The sequence below is a fragment of the Pan paniscus genome, chromosome 8, assembly GCF_029289425.2.
Source record: "Pan paniscus chromosome 8, NHGRI_mPanPan1-v2.0_pri, whole genome shotgun sequence".
Lineage (NCBI taxonomy): Eukaryota > Metazoa > Chordata > Mammalia > Primates > Hominidae > Pan > Pan paniscus.
In genome coordinates, this window is record NC_073257.2 from 30,873,284 (window position 1) to 30,892,288 (window position 19,005).

General features: G+C 40.4%; 1 protein-coding gene across 3 annotated transcripts in view; it reads left to right on the plus strand.

Annotated features, from left to right (window-relative positions):
- Positions 1–15,087, plus strand: part of SLC39A12 (solute carrier family 39 member 12) — a 93,053-nt gene extending 77,966 nt beyond the window's left edge. For all 3 annotated transcript variants that reach the window (XM_014346380.4, XM_034930059.2, XM_034930060.2), the window contains one exon: positions 14,503–15,087. In XM_014346380.4, coding sequence (XP_014201866.4) covers positions 14,503–14,631 — 129 coding nt within the window. In that variant the 3' untranslated portion in view covers positions 14,632–15,087. The remainder of the gene's footprint in view (positions 1–14,502) is intronic.
- Positions 15,088–19,005: the final 3,918 nt, after the last annotated feature.

The following is a 19,005-nucleotide window of genomic DNA, read 5'->3' on the forward strand; positions in this document are numbered from 1 at the left end:
TTTGATAATGGGTCTTTAGTGATGCCAACAGGAAACCAGTTTCAGGTTACAGATGGAAGTGAACAGTAAATGCTTTGCTTGTCATGAGAGTCTGAAACTCAGATGTACAAGAAAGAGGGACAAAATACGAGTTCCAGAGGATGTTTTGTGGATCATCCTTCTTTGTGACAGGTCCTCCCTAGTATACAGTTATCACATAGGACCAGATGCTGGTATTTGTCTACTTTCTTTCCCGATGGTTCTCCTAATTTTCTTCATGAGTATTTTATTTTAAAGCTTCGACTTGACTAGGAATGAGGTTATAGGGATTGACTCAAGTTTAAAACATTTTCTTTTCTTTTTTTTTGAGATGGAATCTCACTCTATCGCCTAGGCTGGAGTGCAGTGGTGTGATCTTGGCTCACTGCAACCTCTGCCTCCCAGGTTCAAGCAACCCTCCAGCCTCAGCCTCCCGAGTAGCTAGGATTATAGGCACCTGCCACCACACTCAGCTAATTTTTGTGTTTTTAATAGAGACGAGGTTTCACCATACTGGTCAGGCTGGTCTTGAAGTCCTGACCTCAGGTGATCCACGGCCTCAGCCTCCCAAAGTGCTGGGATTACAGGCGTGAGTCACCACGCCCCACCAAAACTTTTTTTTTTTTTTTAATTTTTGTTTTTTAGTAGAGGTGGAGTTTCACCATGTTAGCCAGGATGGTCTCAATCTCCTGAACTCGTGATCCACCCACCTCGGCCTCCCAAAGTGCTGGGATTACAGGAGTGAGCCACCGTGCCCAGCCCAAAACATTTTCTTAATGTCACTTTCTAAAATGTTCAGAAATGCTACTTAGCAGTTAGCCATCATAAGTAGTTTTCAATTAGGTAACAGAACTTGCGAGGACCATTCTCTGTGGATAAGTTGTAATTTGTGGACTCTGCTGCATTTTAAGGAATTTCTTACCTGTGCCATGATTCACAACTGAAAAAAGAACTCAACAATGGCAGACCAAAGGGATGCACTTTAGCTAAAGATTTTTTATTTCCAGAAAATTACAACTACTTGACTAACAACTCTTTGCACCTACTGATTTAGGCTGGACAACTTGTGAAACATAGTGGTAAAAAAGGAAGTTACTTCTCTACTTCAAGGTTTCCAAGTTTCTGGTAGAAATCTAAAGAACATTTCTCTTAGCACTACCTCTGGGCAAGACACTTCTGCTAAAATGTCCTTCTTTCTCTCTGTACCTTTATGTCATTGTTAATATACTCTATTCATCATTTCCCCTCCTCTACTCTTAGAGTATAAATCAAGATCTGTAAAATTGCTCAATAACAGGACTTAACTGCCCTGGAGGAAGAAGGGATTTTTCTTTCCTTTTTGGAATTCAGAGGGGGAAATGGTGGCATTTAAACTCCTGCCAAAAATTTTAAATTTCTAACAAAAAAATAAAATAAATACTCTTGAAAATTAATTCATATGAACCTTTATTTTCCTTCAAAATTTACTGGCTAAAATGATGGAAAAAATATATACATATATGGAGATTAAGAGAAGGTGGAAAGCTGTAATTAGATAGGGTTTGAGTTTTGGCATTTCGTATTTGTAGCTGTTGGAAAGACTTTCTGTAGGACTCTCTGGTATTTGGTATCCAAGAGATACTGTGGTTCATATGTTCATCCATAATCATACTAAAAAGAGCCAAGTATTGTCACAAAAGCAGGTTTAGCTGGGTTTCTCACCAAATTGATTTACATGTGAACATGGAAAGTTCACATAGGCCACCGAAATTGAAATGGAAACTTTTATTTCAGATGAGAATCTCCTTGAACTTTTTTTGAAATGTTGATTTGCACTGTTTGCCCATATCTATGAGCTTGCAAACTTAGTCTTTTCTTTCTTTTTTTTTTTGAGATAGAGTCTCTCTCTGTCGCCCAGGCTGGAGCGCAGTGGCGCCTCCCAGGTTCACGCCATTCTCCTGCCTCAGCTTCCCGAGTAGCTGGGACCACACGTGCCCACCACCACACCCAGCCAATTTTTTGTATTTTTTTAGTAGAGACGGGGTTTCACCATGTTAGCCAGGATAGTCTCAATCTCCTGACCTCGTGATCCGCCTGCCTCGGCCTCCCAAAGTGCTGGGATTACAGGCGTGAGCCACCGCGCCCGGCCAAGTCTTTTCAAACACACATTGTCTGCCTCGAAAACATAGAACCAGTACTGTGATATCTTTTTTTTTTTTTTTTATACTTTAAGTTTTAGGGTACATGTGCACATTGTGCAGGTTAGTTACATATGTATACATGTGCCATGCTGGTGTGCTGCACCCACTAACTCGTCATCTAGCATTAGGTATATCTCCCAATGCTATCCCTCCCCCCTCCCCCCTCCCCCCTCCCCCCACCCCACCACAGTCCTCAGAGTGTGATATTCCCCTTCCTGTGTCCATGTGATCTCATTGTTCAATTCCCACCTATGAGTGAGAATATGCGGTGTTTGGTTTTTTGTTCTTGCGATAGTTTACTGAGAATGATGATTTCCAATTTCATCCATGTCCCTACAAAGGACATGAACTCATCATTTTTTATGGCTGCATAGTATTCCATGGTGTATATGTGCCACATTTTCTTAATCCAGTCTATCATTGTTGGACATTTGGGTTGGTTCCAAGTCTTTGCTATTGTGAATAATGCCGCAATAAACATACGTGTGCATGTGTCTTTATAGCAGCATGATTTATAGTCATTTGGGTATATACCCAGTAATGGGATGGCTGGGTCAAATGGTATTTCTAGTTCTAGATCCCTGAGGAATCGCCACACTGACTTCCACAATGGTTGAACTAGTTTACAGTCCCACCAACAGTGTAAAAGTGTTCCTATTTCTCCACATCCTCTCCAGCACCTGTTGTTTCCTGACTTTTTAATGATTGCCATTCTAACTGGTGTGAGATGGTATCTCATAGCGGTTTTGATTTGCATTTCTCTGATGGCCAGTGATGATGAGCATTTTTTCATGTGTTTTTTGCCTGCATAAATGTCTTCTTTTGAGAAGTGTCTGTTCATGTCCTTCGCCCACTTTTTGATGGGTTTGTTTGTTTTTTTCTTGTAAATTTGTTTGAGTTCACTGTAGATTCTGGATATTAGCCCTTTGTCAGATGAGTAGGTTGCGAAACTTTTCTCCCATTTTGTAGGTTGCCTGTTCACTCTGATGGTAGTTTCTTTTGCTGTGCAGAAGCTCTTTATTTTAATTAGATCCCATTTGTCAATTTTGGCTTTTGTTGCCATTGCTTTTGGTGTTTTGGACATGAAGTCCTTGCCCATGCCTATGTCCTGAATGGTAATGCCTAGGTTTTCTTCTAGGGTTTTTATGGTTTTAGGTCTAACATTTAAATCTTTAATCCATCTTGAATTGATTTTTGTATAAGATGTAAGGAAGGGATCCAGTTTCAGCTTCCTACATATGGCTAGCCAGTTTTCCCAGCACCATTTATTAAATAGGGAATCCTTTCCCCATTGCTTGTTTTTCTCAGGTTTGTCAAAGATCAGATAGTTGTAGGTATGCGGCATTATTTCTGAGGGCTCTGTTCTGTTCCATTGATCTATATCTCTGTTTTGGTACCAGTACCATGCTGTTTTGGTTACTGTAGCCTTGTAGTATAGTTTGAAGTCAGGTAGTGTGATGCCTCCAGCTTTGTTCTTTTGGCTTAGGATTGACTTGGCAATGCGGGCTCTTTTTTGGTTCCATAAGAACTTTAAAGTAGTTTTTTCCAATTCTGTGAAGAAAGTCATTGGTAGCTTGATGGGGATGGCATTGAATCTGTAAATTACCTTGGGCAGTATGGCCATTTTCAATGATATTGATTCTTCCTACCCATGAGCATGGAATGTTCTTCCATTTGTTTTTATCCTCTTTTATTTCCTTGAGCAGTGGTTTGTAGTTCTCCTTGAAGAGGTCCTTCACATCCCTTGTAAGTTGGATTCCTAGGTATTTTATTCTCTTTGAAGCAATTGTGAATGGGAGTTCACTCATGATTTGGCTCTGTGTTTGTCTGTTGTTGGTGTATAAGAATGCTTGTGATTTTTGTACATTGATTTTGTATCCTGAGACTTTGCTGAAGTTGCTTATCAGCTGAAGGAGATTTTGGGCTGAGACAATGGGGTTTTCTAGATATACAATCATGTCATCTGCAAACAGGGACAATTTGACTTCCTCTTTTCCTAATTGAATACCCTTTATTTCCTTCTCCTGCCTAATTGCCCTGGCCAGAACTTCCAACACTATGTTGAATAGGAGTGGTGAGAGAGGGCATCCCTGTCTTGTTCCAGTTTTCAAAGGGAATGCTTCCAGTTTTTGCCCATTCAATATGATATTGGCTGTGGGTTTGTCATAGATAGCTCTTATTATTTTGAAATAGTCCCATCAATACCTAATTTATTGAGAGTTTTTAGCATGAAGTGTTGTTGAATTTTGTCAAAGGCTTTTTCTGCATCTATTGAGATAATCATGTGGTTTTTGTCTTTGGCTCTGTTTATATGCTGGATTACATTTATTGATTTGCGTATATTGAACCAGCCTTGCATCCCAGGGATGAAGCCCACTTGATCATGGTGGATAAGCTTTGTGATGTGCTGCTGGATTTGGTTTGCCAGTATTTTATTGAGGATTTTTGCATCAATGTTCATCAAGGATATTGGTCTAAAATTCTCTTTTTTGGTTGTGTCTCTGCCCAGCTTTGGTATCAGAATGATGCTGGCCTCATAAAATGAGTTAGGGAGGATTCCCTCTTTTTCTATTGATTGGAATAGTTTCAGAAGGAATGGTACCAGTTCCTCCTTGTACCTCTGGTAGAATTCGGCTGTGAATCCATCTGGTCCTGGACTCTTTTTGGTTGGTAAACTATTGATTATTGCCACAATTTCAGCTCCTGTTATTGGTCTATTCAGAGATTCAACTTCTTCCTGGTTTAGTCTTGGGAGGGTGTATGTGTCGAGGAATTTATCCATTTCTTCTAGATTTTCCAGTTTATTTGCGTAGAGGTGTTTGTAGTATTCTCTGACGGTAGTTTGTATTTCTGTGGGATTGGTGGTGATATCCCCTTTATCATTTTTTATTGTGTCTATTTGATTCTTCTCTCTTTTTTTCTTTATTAGTCTTGCTAGCGGTCTATCAATTTTGTTGATCCTTTCAAAAAACCAGCTCCTGGATTCATTGATTTTTTGAAGGGTTTTTTGTGTCTCTATTTCCTTCAGTTCTGCTCTGATTTTAGTTATTTCTTGCCTTCTGCTAGCTTTTGAACGTGTTTGCTCTTGCTTTTCTAGTTCTTTTAATTGTGATGTTAGGGTGTCAATTTTGGATCTTTCCTGCTTTCTCTTGTGGGCATTTAGTGCTATAAATTTCCCTCTACACACTGCTTTGAATGCGTCCCAGAGATTCTGGTATGTTGTGTCTTTGTTCTCATTGGTTTCAAAGAACATCTTTAATTCTGCCTTCATTTCGTTATGTACCCAGTAGTCATTCAGGAGCAGGTTGTTCAGTTTCCATGTAGTTGAGCGGCTTTGAGTGAGATTCTTAATCCTGAGTTCTAGTTTGATTGCACTGTGGTCTGAGAGATAGTTTGTTATAATTTCTGTTCTTTTACATTTGCTGAGGAGAGCTTTACTTCCAAGTATGTGGTCAATTTTGGAATAGGTGTGGTGTGGTGCTGAAAAAAATGTATATTCTGTTGATTTGGGGTGGAGAGTTCTGTAGATGTCTATTAGGTCCACTTGGTGCAGAGCTGAGTTCAATTCCTGGGTATCCTTGTTGACTTTCTGTCTCGTTGATCTGTCTAATGTTGACAGTGGGGTGTTAAAGTCTCCCATTATTAATGTGTGGGAGTCTAAGTCTCTTTGTAGGTCACTCAGGACTTGCTTTATGAATCTGGGTGCTCCTGTATTGGGTGCATATATATTTAGGATAGTTAGCTCTTCTTGTTGTATTGATCCCTTTACCATTATGTAATGGCCTTCTTTGTCTCTTTTGATCTTTGTTGGTTTAAAGTCTGTTTTATCAGAGACTAGGATTGCAACCCCTGCCTTTTTTTTTTTTCCATTTGCTTGGTAGATCTTCCTCCATCCTTTTATTTTGAGCCTATGTGTGTCTCTGCACATGAGATGGGTTTCCTGAATACAGCACACTGATGGGTCTTGACTCTTTATCCAATTTGCCAGTCTGTGTCTTTTAATTGGAGAATTTAGTCCATTTACATTTAAAGTTAATATTGTTATGTGTGAATTTGATCCTGTCATTATGATGTTAGCTGGTGATTTTGCTCGTTAGTTGATGCAGTTTCTTCCTAGTCTTGATGGTCTTTACATTTTGGCATGATTTTGCAGTGGCTGGTAGCGGTTGTTCCTTTCCATGTTTAGCGCTTCCTTCAGGAGCTCTTTTAGGGCAGGCCTGGTGGTGACAAAATCTCTCAGCATTTGCTTGTCTGTAAAGTATTTTATTTCTCCTTCACTTATGAAGCTTAATTTGGCTGGATATGAAATTCTGGGTTGAAAATTCTTGTCTTTAAGAATGTTGAATATTGGCCCCCACTCTCTTCTGGCTGGTAGGGTTTCTGCTGAGAGATCCGCTGTTAGTCTGATGGGCTTCCCTTTGAGGGTAACCCGACCTTTCTCTCTGGCTGCCCTTAACATTTTTTCCTTCATTTCAACTTTGGTGAATCTGACAATTATGTGTCTTGGAGTTGCTCTTCTCGAGGAGTATCTTTGTGGCGTTCTCTGTGTTTCCTGAATCTGAACGTTGGCCTGCCTTGCTAGATTGGGGAAGTTCTCCTGGATAATATCCTGCAGAGTGTTTTCCAACTTGGTTCCATTCTCCACATCACTTTCAGGTACACCAATCAGACGTAGATTTGGTCTTTTCACATAGTCCCATATTTCTTGGAGGCTTTGCTCATTTCTTTTTATTCTTTTTTCTCTAAACTTCCCTTCTCGCTTCATTTCATTCATTTCATCTTCCATTGCTGATACCCTTTCTTCCAGTTGATCGCATCGGCTCCTGAGGCTTCTGCATTCTTCACGTAGTTCTCGAGCCTTGGTTTTCAGCTCCATCAGCTCCTTTAAGCACTTCTCTGTATTGGTTATTCTAGTTATACATTCTTCTAAATTTTTTTCAAAGTTTTCAACTTCTTTGCCTTTGCTTTTAATGTCCTCCCGTAGCTCAGAGTAATTTGATCTTCTGAAGCCTTCTTCTCTCAGCTTGTCAAAGTCATTCTCCATCCAGCTTTGTTCCGTTGCTGGTGAGGAACTGTGTTCCGCTGGAGGAGGAGAGATGCTCTGCGTTTTAGAGTTTCCAGTTTTTCTGTTCTGTTTTTTCCCCATCTTTATGGTTTTATCTACTTTTGGTCTTTGATGATGGTGATGTACAGATGGGTTTTCGGTGTGGATGTCCTTTCTGTTTTTTAGTTTTCCTTCTAACAGACAGGACCCTCAGCTGCAGGTCTGTTGGAATACCCTGCCGTGTGAGGTGTCAGTGTGCCCCTGCTGGGGGGTGCCTCCCAGTTAGGCTGCTCAGGGGTCAGGGGTCAGGGACCCACTTGAGGAGGCAGTCTGCCCATTCTCAGATCTCCAGCTGCGTGCTGGGAGAACCACTGCTCTCTTCAAAGCTGTCAGGCAGGGACATTTAAGTCTGCAGAGGTTACTGCTGTCTTTTTGTTTGTCTGTGCCCTGCCCCCAGAGGTGGAGCCTACAGTGGCAGGCAGGCCTCCTTGAGCTGTGGTGGGCTCCACCCAGTTCCAGCTTCAGGGCTGCTTTGTTTACCTAAGCAAGCCTGGGCAATGGCGGGCGCCCCTCCCCCAGCCTTGCTGCCGCCTTGCAGTTTGATCTCAGACTGCTGTGCTAGCAATCAGCGAGATTCCGTGGGCGTAGGACCCTCCGAGCCAGGTGCGGGATATAATCTCGTGGTGCGCCGTTTTTTTAAGCCGGTCTGAAAAGCGCAATATTCGGGTGGGAGTGACCCGATTTTCCAGGTGCGTCTGTCACCTCTTTCTTTGACTCGGAAAGGGAACTCCCTGACCCCTTGCGCTTCCCAGGTGAGGCAATGCCTCACCCTGCTTCGGCTCACGCACGGTGCGCGCACCCACTGGCCTGCACCCACTGTCTGGCACTCCCTAGTGAGATGAACCCGGTACCTCAGATGGAAATGCAGAAATCACCCGTCTTCTGTGTCACTCACGCTGGGAGCTGTAGACCGGAGCTGTTCCTATTCGGCCATCTTTGCTCCTCCCCCGTGATATCTTTTACAACAAAGGCAGCCTAATAACTATATCATTGGCATCTTGCAGTTAGCATTTTAAAAATTATATATATATATATATATATACACACATATATATATATATATATTTTTTTTTTTAAATGGAATCTCACTCTTGTCGCCTAGCCTGCAGTGCAGTGGCACAGTCTCGACCCACTGCAACCTCCGCCTCCCAGGTTTAAACGATTCTCTTGCCTCAGCCTTTCAAGTAGCTGGGATGACAGGCACCCGCCACCATGCCTGGCTAATTTTTGTGTTTTTAATAGAGTCTGCGTTTCACCATATTGGCCAGGCTGGTCTTGAACTCTTGACCTCAAGTGATCTGCCAGCCTAGGCCTCCCAAAGTGCTGGGATTACAGGTGTGAGCCACCATGCCCAGCCTAAAAATTACTATAGATTATACCTTTTTCCAAAATTTTTTGGACCATTTGATTTTCCTCCTCTTGAATTACCTGTTTGGTATCTTTTGCCTGATTTTCTATTGGTGTGTTTGCTGTTATTGTTTATTGATTTATTAAGTGTTGATCATTGATAGTTCATTATTGATTGCATCATGTATTTTATCAAATTTTCATGAAGTGCAGTGACATTTTTATGCTTAATAGGACATTTCTACCATTGATATTTTCCAGTTTTTCCTAATTAGACCAATTCGCCCTTGGTCATAATAGACAAGGATGAATTTCAGATAGAAACGGTGAATCTCAGATAGAGAGTTGGTCTTTGCAGTTCTTTGTACGTTCACTACAGTTAGGAGGTGACCTGGTTTCTTGTCCTCCTTCTGACATCACAACAATGTGACTGTGGGTGAGCTATTATCCTCTCTGAGCTAATGTTTCTTCAAAACTGAAAGGAGTGAATAGTTTTATCACTTGCAGGATTATGAGAAGTAAAAGGGGGGAAATATATAAGAAAGGACGTGATAAATAGATGTAAATGAAAGGCAAATAAAATAAGCATTGCATAAGACTTTGTAGCCAGGACAACCTGAGAGACCTGGCAGGAAAGAAGTGCTGCTAGAAGGCACAGCTAGGCCAGGTGCAGGGGCTCACACCTGTAATCCCAGCACTTTGGGAGGCCAAGGTGGGCGGATCACCGTCAGGAGATGGAGACCATCTTGGCCAACGCCATAAAACCCCATCTCTACTAAAATACAAAAAATTAGCCAGGCATGGTGGTGCGTGCCTGTAGTCCCAGCTACGTGGGCGACTGAGGCAGGGGAATTGTTTGAACCCGGGAGGTGGAGGTTGCCATGAGCCAAGATCGCACCAATGCACTCCAGCCTAGTGACAGAGTGAGACTCCATCTCAAAAAAAAAAAAAAAAAAAAAAAAAGCACAGCTAACTGTATGGCAAGTTATCATAGGGTCCATTATTTTGATTAAAAAAAATTACGGGAGCCTGTTGCAACTCCTGAAGACATTGTATTCCATGTAAATGTTGCCTCTGGAGTTGTGAAAATGTTCATGGTGTTTTCTGGTGGATAATGCCGTCATTTATATACAAGAATAAAGAATTCTTAATTTTTTCACTGGGAGTAGGGTCACTGACTCTCATAAAAGATGCATTCAATTCAATAGGTATTAAATCCTCCAAGCAAGCAGCAGGTTTATAAACTAAGGCTAGTGAGAAAAATAATAGATTGGACAATTGTTTTAAAAATTTGGGACAATTTTGTAATCCCAGCACTTTGGGAGGCCAAGGTGGGCAGATCACCTGAGGTCAGGAGTTCAAGACCAGCCTGGCCAACACGGTGAAACCCAGTCTCTACTAAAAACACAAAATATGCCAGATGTGGTGGTGTGTGCCTGTAATCCCAGCTACTTCAGAGGCTGAGGCAGGAGAATTGCTTGAACCTGGGAGGTGGAGAGGTTGCAGTGAGCTAAGATCATGCCACTGCAATCCAGCCTGGGCCACAAGAGTGAAACTCTGTCTCAAAAATAAATAAATAAATAAATAAAAATAATTGGGACATGTTTTGGATTTAGTCAAAACAGAAACAGCTTGAAATTCTGCTATAATTTCCAAGATATTAATTCTAGCTCTGTGTTTTTGTACCTAAAACATTTTGGTGATTCGATCGACCCTAATCTAGGGTCTACTTCTCCTCAGCCAAAGACTCTTCCTGGAAGTGTGAGGCAAAGATGGAAATTCAAAAGTGAGCTTTCTAAAATGTAGGTTCATGAAGATATTGATGATTTGAAAAGTCATCTCAAATTCTATCTCTTGAACCAGAACCATTTTTACTACCATGCTTCTATCTTGCCCGAAATATTTTTCTCCGTAATAGTCCACTCAAAATAATCATGATGGTTCAATAAATGACCTATAATTTATAAGTCTTTGCAAACAAAACCTTTCCAGAAAGCACTTCTACTGTGTACTTTATCAAAGACTAAGAACAGCCAGGTGGCAGTAGGGACAGAGATGGGATATGCTGTTAATTCAGCCATGTTTTATAAAAGATAATTAATAATCTTGTTTGAAAAATGAGGAGGAGGAGGAGGAGGAGAGGGAACTACACAAGATCTTATTCCATATTTGGAAATTAGATTAATCAAGGTTTGAGCCTGTAAATGACCACAGATGGTATGATTGTGTCTCACAGATGCAGTTTGAGATGCAGCTTACTGGGACAAAGGAAGGTGGTGGCCTATGTTGTCTGGCTTTGGAGAAAACTATTAAAAAATACTGAAAACTATTGAGAATCAAAGTGACTGGGACTGAGTATGGTGGCTTATGCCTGTAATTCCAACACTTTGGAAAGCTGAGGCAGGAAGATCAGTTGAGCCCCGGCATTTGAGATCAGCCTAGGCAACATAGCAAGACCTCCTCTCTACTAAGAATTTTAAAATTAGCTGGGTAGGGTAGTATGCACCTGCAGTCTTAGCTACCCAGGAGGCTGAAGTGGGAGGATTGCTTGAGCCCAGGAGTTCAAGGCTACAGTGAGCTATGATCACATCACTGCACTCCAGCCTGGGCAACAGTGAGACCCTGAATCAAAAAAAAGAAAAAAAAGGTATTGGAAAATTCCCATGTATGTACCTTGTTAATCCCTCAAGAGTACCATCAAATGCAAGCTCTTTGAGAACAAATACTATTTCTTCCCTATACATATAAGACTTAATCTAGAATTCTGCCATGTCCACTGTGGATGTTGAATTAATATCAAGGCATTTAGAAACCAAAACACTCTGAATGTTGAACTAATATCAAGGCATTTAGTAAATGAAAGATATTCATTCACCACTTAGGAGGAAATGGGGAAAGTTTGTCATAAATCCATTGTTAACTATATGAGAAACTTGCAACAATTACATCTAGTTCAAACATTAAATATATGTAATTTAAAACATATATGTAATATATAAAACATAAAATCAGATGTTTCAGCTGCTTCTTGCTAAGTCACTTTACTACAAAATTGAAAATATAGACTGTTTTATCCACATTCCATAGATTTTCCAAAATGGCATTTTGAATTTATAATTGATGAATCAGATAAGATTTTTCTAAAGTATAACATGTTTAAACATGGCATAAAGACAACAAAAGAACATGTAATTTGTTTAAAATGGTCCACCCAGGAGAGCAGTTCTGGATCCTACTTTGTCTTTGAGTCCATTGCTCCATGCCGGGATGTGAGACGGCAGGTCATAGTAAACCACCGTCATGCCATTGAAGTAACTACCTAAGATGAAGAAATATCTCAAACAGAGCATTCAGGGTGCTCCTCTCCATGTACTTAAACATGTGTCAACCTGGCCGGGCATGGTGGCTCATGCCTGTAATCCCAGCACTTTAGGAGGCCAAGGCAGGTGGATCACCTGAGGTCAGGAGTTCAAGACTAGCCTGGCCAACATGAAGAAACCCTGTCTCTACTAAAAATACAAAATTAGCCACGCATGGTGGTGGATGCCTATAGTTCCAGCTACTCGGGAGGCTGAGGTAGGAGAATCGCCATAACCCAGGAGGCAGAGGTTGCAGTGAGCCGAGATCATGCCCCTGTACTCCAGCCTAGGCGATAAGAGTGAAACTCCATCTCAAAAAAAAAAAAAAAAAAGTGTCAAGCCATTTTCTATTGCCATAAACCTAAAGTCCTTGATCATTCATTTGACCGATAAAATAATCTGAGTCGTTCTCTACTGGAGGTGATTTTTATCCCCCAGAGAAAATTTGACTATGTCTGGAGGCATTTTTGCTTGCCATGATTGGGGGCAGAGACACAGCTGACATCTAGTAGGAGCCAGAGATACTGCTACACATCCTCTAATGGACAGGAGAGGGGTCTCACAATGAATGATTATCTGGCCCAAAATGGCAAGATTGAGTTAAATCTCCAATCCTTGTTGACACGAGCCTGTGTCCCAATGGAAATGACTGTGTAATGAAAGAGGTATGCTTGCTCTGACCTTCTCAGGGTGAGGGCTTTGAAATAATTTGAGACAAATACACCTTGGGGCACTTCACACAGATGCGTGAGTGAACCCTTCCCTCTAAATGGTGTTAGGCCATTTCACAAACATGAAATACTTGCCATGTGTTTCTCTGAGAATAAAATATAGCCACAGGACAGCCTGGTCAAAACAGTGAAACTCTGTCTTTACCAAAACATACAAAAATTAGCCGAGTGTGGCAGCACATGCCTGTAGTCCTAGCTACTCAGGAGGCTGAGGCAGGAGAATTGCTTGAACCCGGGAGGCAGACATTGCAGAAAGCTGAGATCCCACCACTGCACTCCAGCCTGGGTGACAGAGTGAGACTCTGTCTCAAAAAAAATAAACTATATATATATATATATATATATACACACACACATACAGAGACACACACATATACACACACACACATACACACATACCGTATATACATGTATATACGTATATACATATGTGTCTATACGTATATACATATGTGTCTATACGTATATACATATGTGTCTATACGTATATACATATGTGTCTATACGTATATACATATGTGTCTATACGTATATACATATGTGTCTATACGTATATACATATGTGTCTATACGTATATACATATGTGTCTATACGTATATACATATGTGTCTATACGTATATACATATGTGTCTATACGTATATACATATGTGTCTATACGTATATACATATGTGTCTATACGTATATACATATGTGTCTATACGTATATACATATGTGTCTATACGTATATACATATGTGTCTATACGTATATACATATGTGTCTATACGTATATACATATGTGTCTATACGTATATACATATGTGTCTATACGTATATACATATGTGTCTATACGTATATACATATGTATACGTATGTATATACATATGTGTCTATATGTATATACATATGTATACGTATGTATATACATATGTATACGTATACATATGTATATGTATATATACACACACATATATGTATATGTATATATGTATACATATATATCTGTAGCCACAGGAGATAATGTCCTTACTGTTCTAAAGATCAGGAAGATCTTAGGCATCGCTCTCTCTCTCCTTTTCTTCCTCCCTCCTCCCATAATATGTATATATGCCTTACATCAACCTGTGCATATAGTAGTTTTATAAGCCTAATAGAACAGTCCAAAATAATAATTTTGATGCATTATTTACTTCACATTTAAACATTTTCTGAAAAGTAAGAGTTGGGTTTGTTTTTGGTTGGTAACTATGTCATTTTAAGACTTCTACCAAAGACCAGGTGCAGTGGCTCACGCCTATAAGCCCCAGCACTTTGGGAGGCCGCAACATGCAGGTTGCTTGAGCCCAGGAGCTTGAGACCTGCCTGAGCAATACAGGGAAACCCCATCTCTACAAAAAAATGCAAAAATTAGCTGGGTGCAATGGCGCGCACCTGGAAGGCTGAGGTGAGAGGATTGCTGGAGCCCAGGAGGTTGCTGTGAAATGTGATCGCAGCCATTGCACTCCAGCCTGGGTGACAGGGCAAAGACCCTGCCTCAAAAGAAAAACAAACAAAAAAAGACTTTGCCAATCCTGGGATCCTCATAACCACAATCAAATGGCTTACTTTTAGCTTACATTTCAAAGTCATGGTAGAGTAGGTATTCAGCATTTTTTAACTGTTTTGGGAATTTTAAAGGTTAGTAAGTTCTGAATAACAGTCGCTCATGTTTTCCCACCAAGCTTTTCCCAGCAGTTGAATATATCTGGATCTTATTCTGGTTTTTTATTCTTTTTTTAGCTTCCTGAAATGACTCATGTTCAAACACAACGACCCTGGATGATGTTTCTCCTGCAAAACTTTGGATTGATCCTAGGTTGGCTTTCTCTCCTGCTCTTGGCTATATATGAGCAAAATATTAAAATATAAGTGAGGATCTTCAACATCTTTCAAAAATGCATTTATATAGTCTTACTTTGTTTCTTTCATCGCACTCTATAATGATTTTTAAATTAAGAATTTTTTATCTTAGGCAAAGTGTGTCTCTTTCAATTCATTAACTTATTAATTTTATAATGCAGTTTTATTTTTGGAAACATATAAATATCAGACTGTCCTTAATTGAAATTTTGTCTTTGGTTTCCAACACCATGATGAAACTCTTGCTTTGTAAAAAGTAGTTAGTAAATTCTGCATGAATTTTAGTAAACTTTAAAAAATAGATTTTTTCCCTAAGAAAGAATGTTTGTAGAATTTAAAGTGGACAGATGCCTGTTGGGGTAAAATCAACTGCAACTTTTTGATGTTAATTTTTTTCCCTGTGCAATTATAAACTATAAGCAAGTTAACTGACAAGCAAATATAATAAAGACTAGTTTTAATATGGTGGTTTTTATTACCTTCTGTTACTGGATGTCAGATTCTGAGTCATCTCTTAAAGAAACAATGTATAGTTCACCCACTGACTCTAGAGCGCTTGTGAACAAGCCATTTTGGGAGACCTAAAGGATAACATGTCAGCATTCTTCTATGTAAGTCGTCAAATGAAATCTGTTCCAGGCAAGGGGAGCTGGAAACATAAGATGAAGTTCAAAATTTTTAAAGTAACAAAACTGGAGTCAGGCAGTAGATGAATGCCTAAACTCTCACATATTTAACAGAGAATATTTATGGGAATAATCTCACTAACACGTGAGATATATTTTATCTTCTTTCTGAGGAAACAGAATCCTGAACAGGATTTCAATAGGTAAGTTCATGAAATGTACATGCAATTTACTGATAACCTAGCGAAAGTGTTAAAACAGAAAATAACCCTGGCTTTAGTCAGTTTTCTTAGAAAACGGATGCCTTATATTTTTCTTATTTTTTAAATGCTATTTCTTGACAAGGGAAAAAACCCATTTTACTCCCAAAATGACTCATGGTGCTCAGTCAAAAACATCTCTCCTATCTCTTACTCACCAGTAGGTTTTGTTGTTGTTGTTTGTTTGTTTGTTTTGCTATGCCCTACCCAAACACTGTATTTTTTTTTCAACTACCTTTCTTTGATTCCAAAATGAGGTGGATTTCTTCTCCAGTTGTCTTTAGAGCTTAATTTAAGCAAAGGCCATGCATCATCACTGGATAGTGCAATAGTTCTAAAACTTTGGCACAAACAAGAATTAACTAGAATATTTATCTATGAAAAACAGAGCTTGGCCGAGCATGGTGGTTCATGCCTGTAATCTCAGTGCTTTTGGAGGCCAAGGCAGGAAGATCATTTGAGACCACCAGGAGTTTGAAACCAGCCCGGACAACATAGCATAGACCTCATCTCTACCAAAAAAAAAAAAAAAAAAGTTAGCCAAGTGTGGTGGTGCATGCCTGTAGACCTAGCTACTAGGGAGGCTGAGGTGGGAGGATCGTTTGAGCCCAGGAGTTCAAGGCTGCAGTGAGCTATGGTGGTACCTTTGCACTCCAGCCCGGGCAACAGAGCAAGACCCTATCTCAGGAACTAAACAAAAACACAGATTGCTGGGCTCCATCCCTCTCTTCTGATTCTGTAGGTCTGGAGTGAGGCCTGTGACCTTGATTTTGAACTACTTCCATGGGATGCTGCTTTTGCTGGATGGGGCACCCCTTAGTACCACTGGTATGATAGATGTTGGGCCTACTTGGCTTCAAGAAAGTTTAGGCGCACACCTCTGTTGCCAAAGTCAAGTCATGTGCTTTTAAGTAAGTAGGCTAACACGTCTACAAACCACATGCTAGATGCGAGCTCCTGGGCTGAAACACCCATTTCTTTGTCTGCATGCCATGGGACATCAGATCAATCCCAGGAATTATTGAATTAGGACTCCATGCAGCAGTTTTTTTCATATTCATATTTTCCCTAAAAGGTAAGCAGATTTGATACATAGAGCTTTGCCATTTTTTTAAGAGGATAAACTGCAGCTGAACAAAAATCTCTTTGTACAGGTCAGCATGGTGTGGAGGTCAAAATACTTGGCACTGTCTGTGTTTGGGTTTCTGTGACCGGGTTCTGATTTTGACCTTAAGCTTTAATTTATGCCATTTTAATTAGAAAAGTTCTGATGGACGACTTTGTTCCAAGTTCAAGTTTGGAGTCATTTAGAGCTGGCTAAATTAAAATTCTTGGTATGAGCTGCTCACCTTCAAGTTAGAGGAAGCTAAGTTTAACCCCCTGCTGAGGTTGGAAATAGTATGCAGAGAGGCTTAAAGGAAGTGAGCTGTCAGAGGATTTAGGAGGACATCGTCAGTGGGTGTTTGCAAGCCTATCACCAAAGTGCCTTTATTGTAAGCAGAAACCTGTGGTCATCTGCAGAAGTCATTTGAAGAGCAGTGTGCTGCCTTGGACCCTGGGGACAGCTTTCTAGATCACCATCTCTCCCCTCCTCTGCCTTAACACTGGTTTTGTGTTCTTGCAAGGAGTTCAGGTTCCAGATAACAAACCCTAGCCTGTAATGGACCTCCAGCCACAAGCAGACTTAGAATTGCTAGAACATCACTATTCCTCAAAACTGAGTGGCAAGAATAAAAGGATGATGGCAACTCTTTGCTTTCTAAATATGCGCAGGGTCTAAATTTGACTCTCCATAACGTCATAGCTTTAAGCTATTTAAGTTATGTGTTACTCACTGATCTTTGGGGTGAATGGTGTTTTCCTTGAAACCAGATTTCTCAATAGCATTCGGGTATTTATGTTTCCCAGGCTTAAACTTAGCATTCCACTGTATTTCGACTTGGTGATTGACTTGTCGTTGTTATTTTTTTCCCTGAACTAGAAATGCTTCTGGAGAAAAATCAAAGAGCATATCACACAGAAATCTTATGTGAACATCTATCATCCATAGACAGGGCCATCTTTAGGGATGGGGAATTGGCCCGTGTTTCTGTAGTGCTGAGAGCAGAGCCTGGGAAGCTGGTTCCACTGCTTCATGCTGGACAGGACAGAAGTCTTAAATAAATGTGTCCATCAATTGTGGTCACTACAAATCCCTCCCCCGCTTCCCAGAACTCAGGTTTGGAGGTGAGACTGTGCCTCTTCTTATGAGACACACCTCTCTGGGTTCTGCACATTTACAATTTCATTTCCCCATCTAAACTGGAAAGGAAGGGCTGGGTCATGCGGCTACTAACCACTTGGGTAGACAGCACTAATCAGTTGGGTTCTAGGCAGTCATTAAGAACTCAAGCTATAAACTATAATTTTGGTTCAAATCCCAGCTACACTGCCTAATAGCCTTGTAACTTCTTAGAACGGCAGTTTCTTCTTATGTAAAATAGGGCTAAAAAGAGACCCTCCCTCACAGAACTGTGGTAAGGTCAATATGGGATACTGCTCATGAAGCACTTAGCACTGTGCCTGGAAAATACTAGTGGCTCAATAAATGTTAATTTGTTATCACTAACATCATTATCATCACCATCGGTCTTCCCTTCTTTCATCACAGTTTACCTCTCAGTGCTGTACCTTTGGTCAATGAGATCTTTTTTTTTTCTTGGTGGAAAATGGAGATCAAGCCTTTTTATATAACTGCAATCTTCAATAAGGTCTCCAAACCAGCTCCCACCAGCCCTTTGAAGTTGTCTTGAATGTTTTTTCATATTGACTCAACTTCCAGAGCTGGAGACATGGGGGCCCCCTCTGATGTGCCCCGTTCTGCCCATCCTTCCAGGCTTACAAGCAGCATGAGCCCCTCTCTCTTCTTCTTTATCTCGTAACTAGTGGAAATCCATTTTGTTCCACTCCAGTTACACTCCTAAGGTTGAATAATGGAGACTCACAGAGAAGAAACTGTCTGAGGTCATTGTTATTGTCACAGTTTGATTTCAACTCAGGGAAGACAAAAAGCAGTTCAACTAATTTCTCCTGTTACCAATGCACCTGCTGAGGAAATCAAACCACCTCTGAAAAGAGTCCAACACCATCAAGGTAAACAGGGCGTCTGCTCACTGGAGGCCTGGTTTTGTTTAAACAGCACTCCAGTGGGACAGCACACATTTTGGAAACTATCTGGGATTTCTTCTTTACTGACTAGATGGGTCTCACTGTCTCAGCATTTCCATTAAATTTCAGGGTATGCAGAGTGATCATAGACAGCCCACAGTATCACATAGTGCTAGCCCTGGAACCAGCTTCAGAGATTTAATCCAACTCTTTGATTTATAATGGTGATGTAATAGCAAGTATTTTTATAGCACTTATTATATACCAGATACTGCTATTAGTGCTTTATGAGAGTCATTTAATTCCAAGAACCCTGTAATTATAGGTGTAATGCGGTTTACAATTCCATT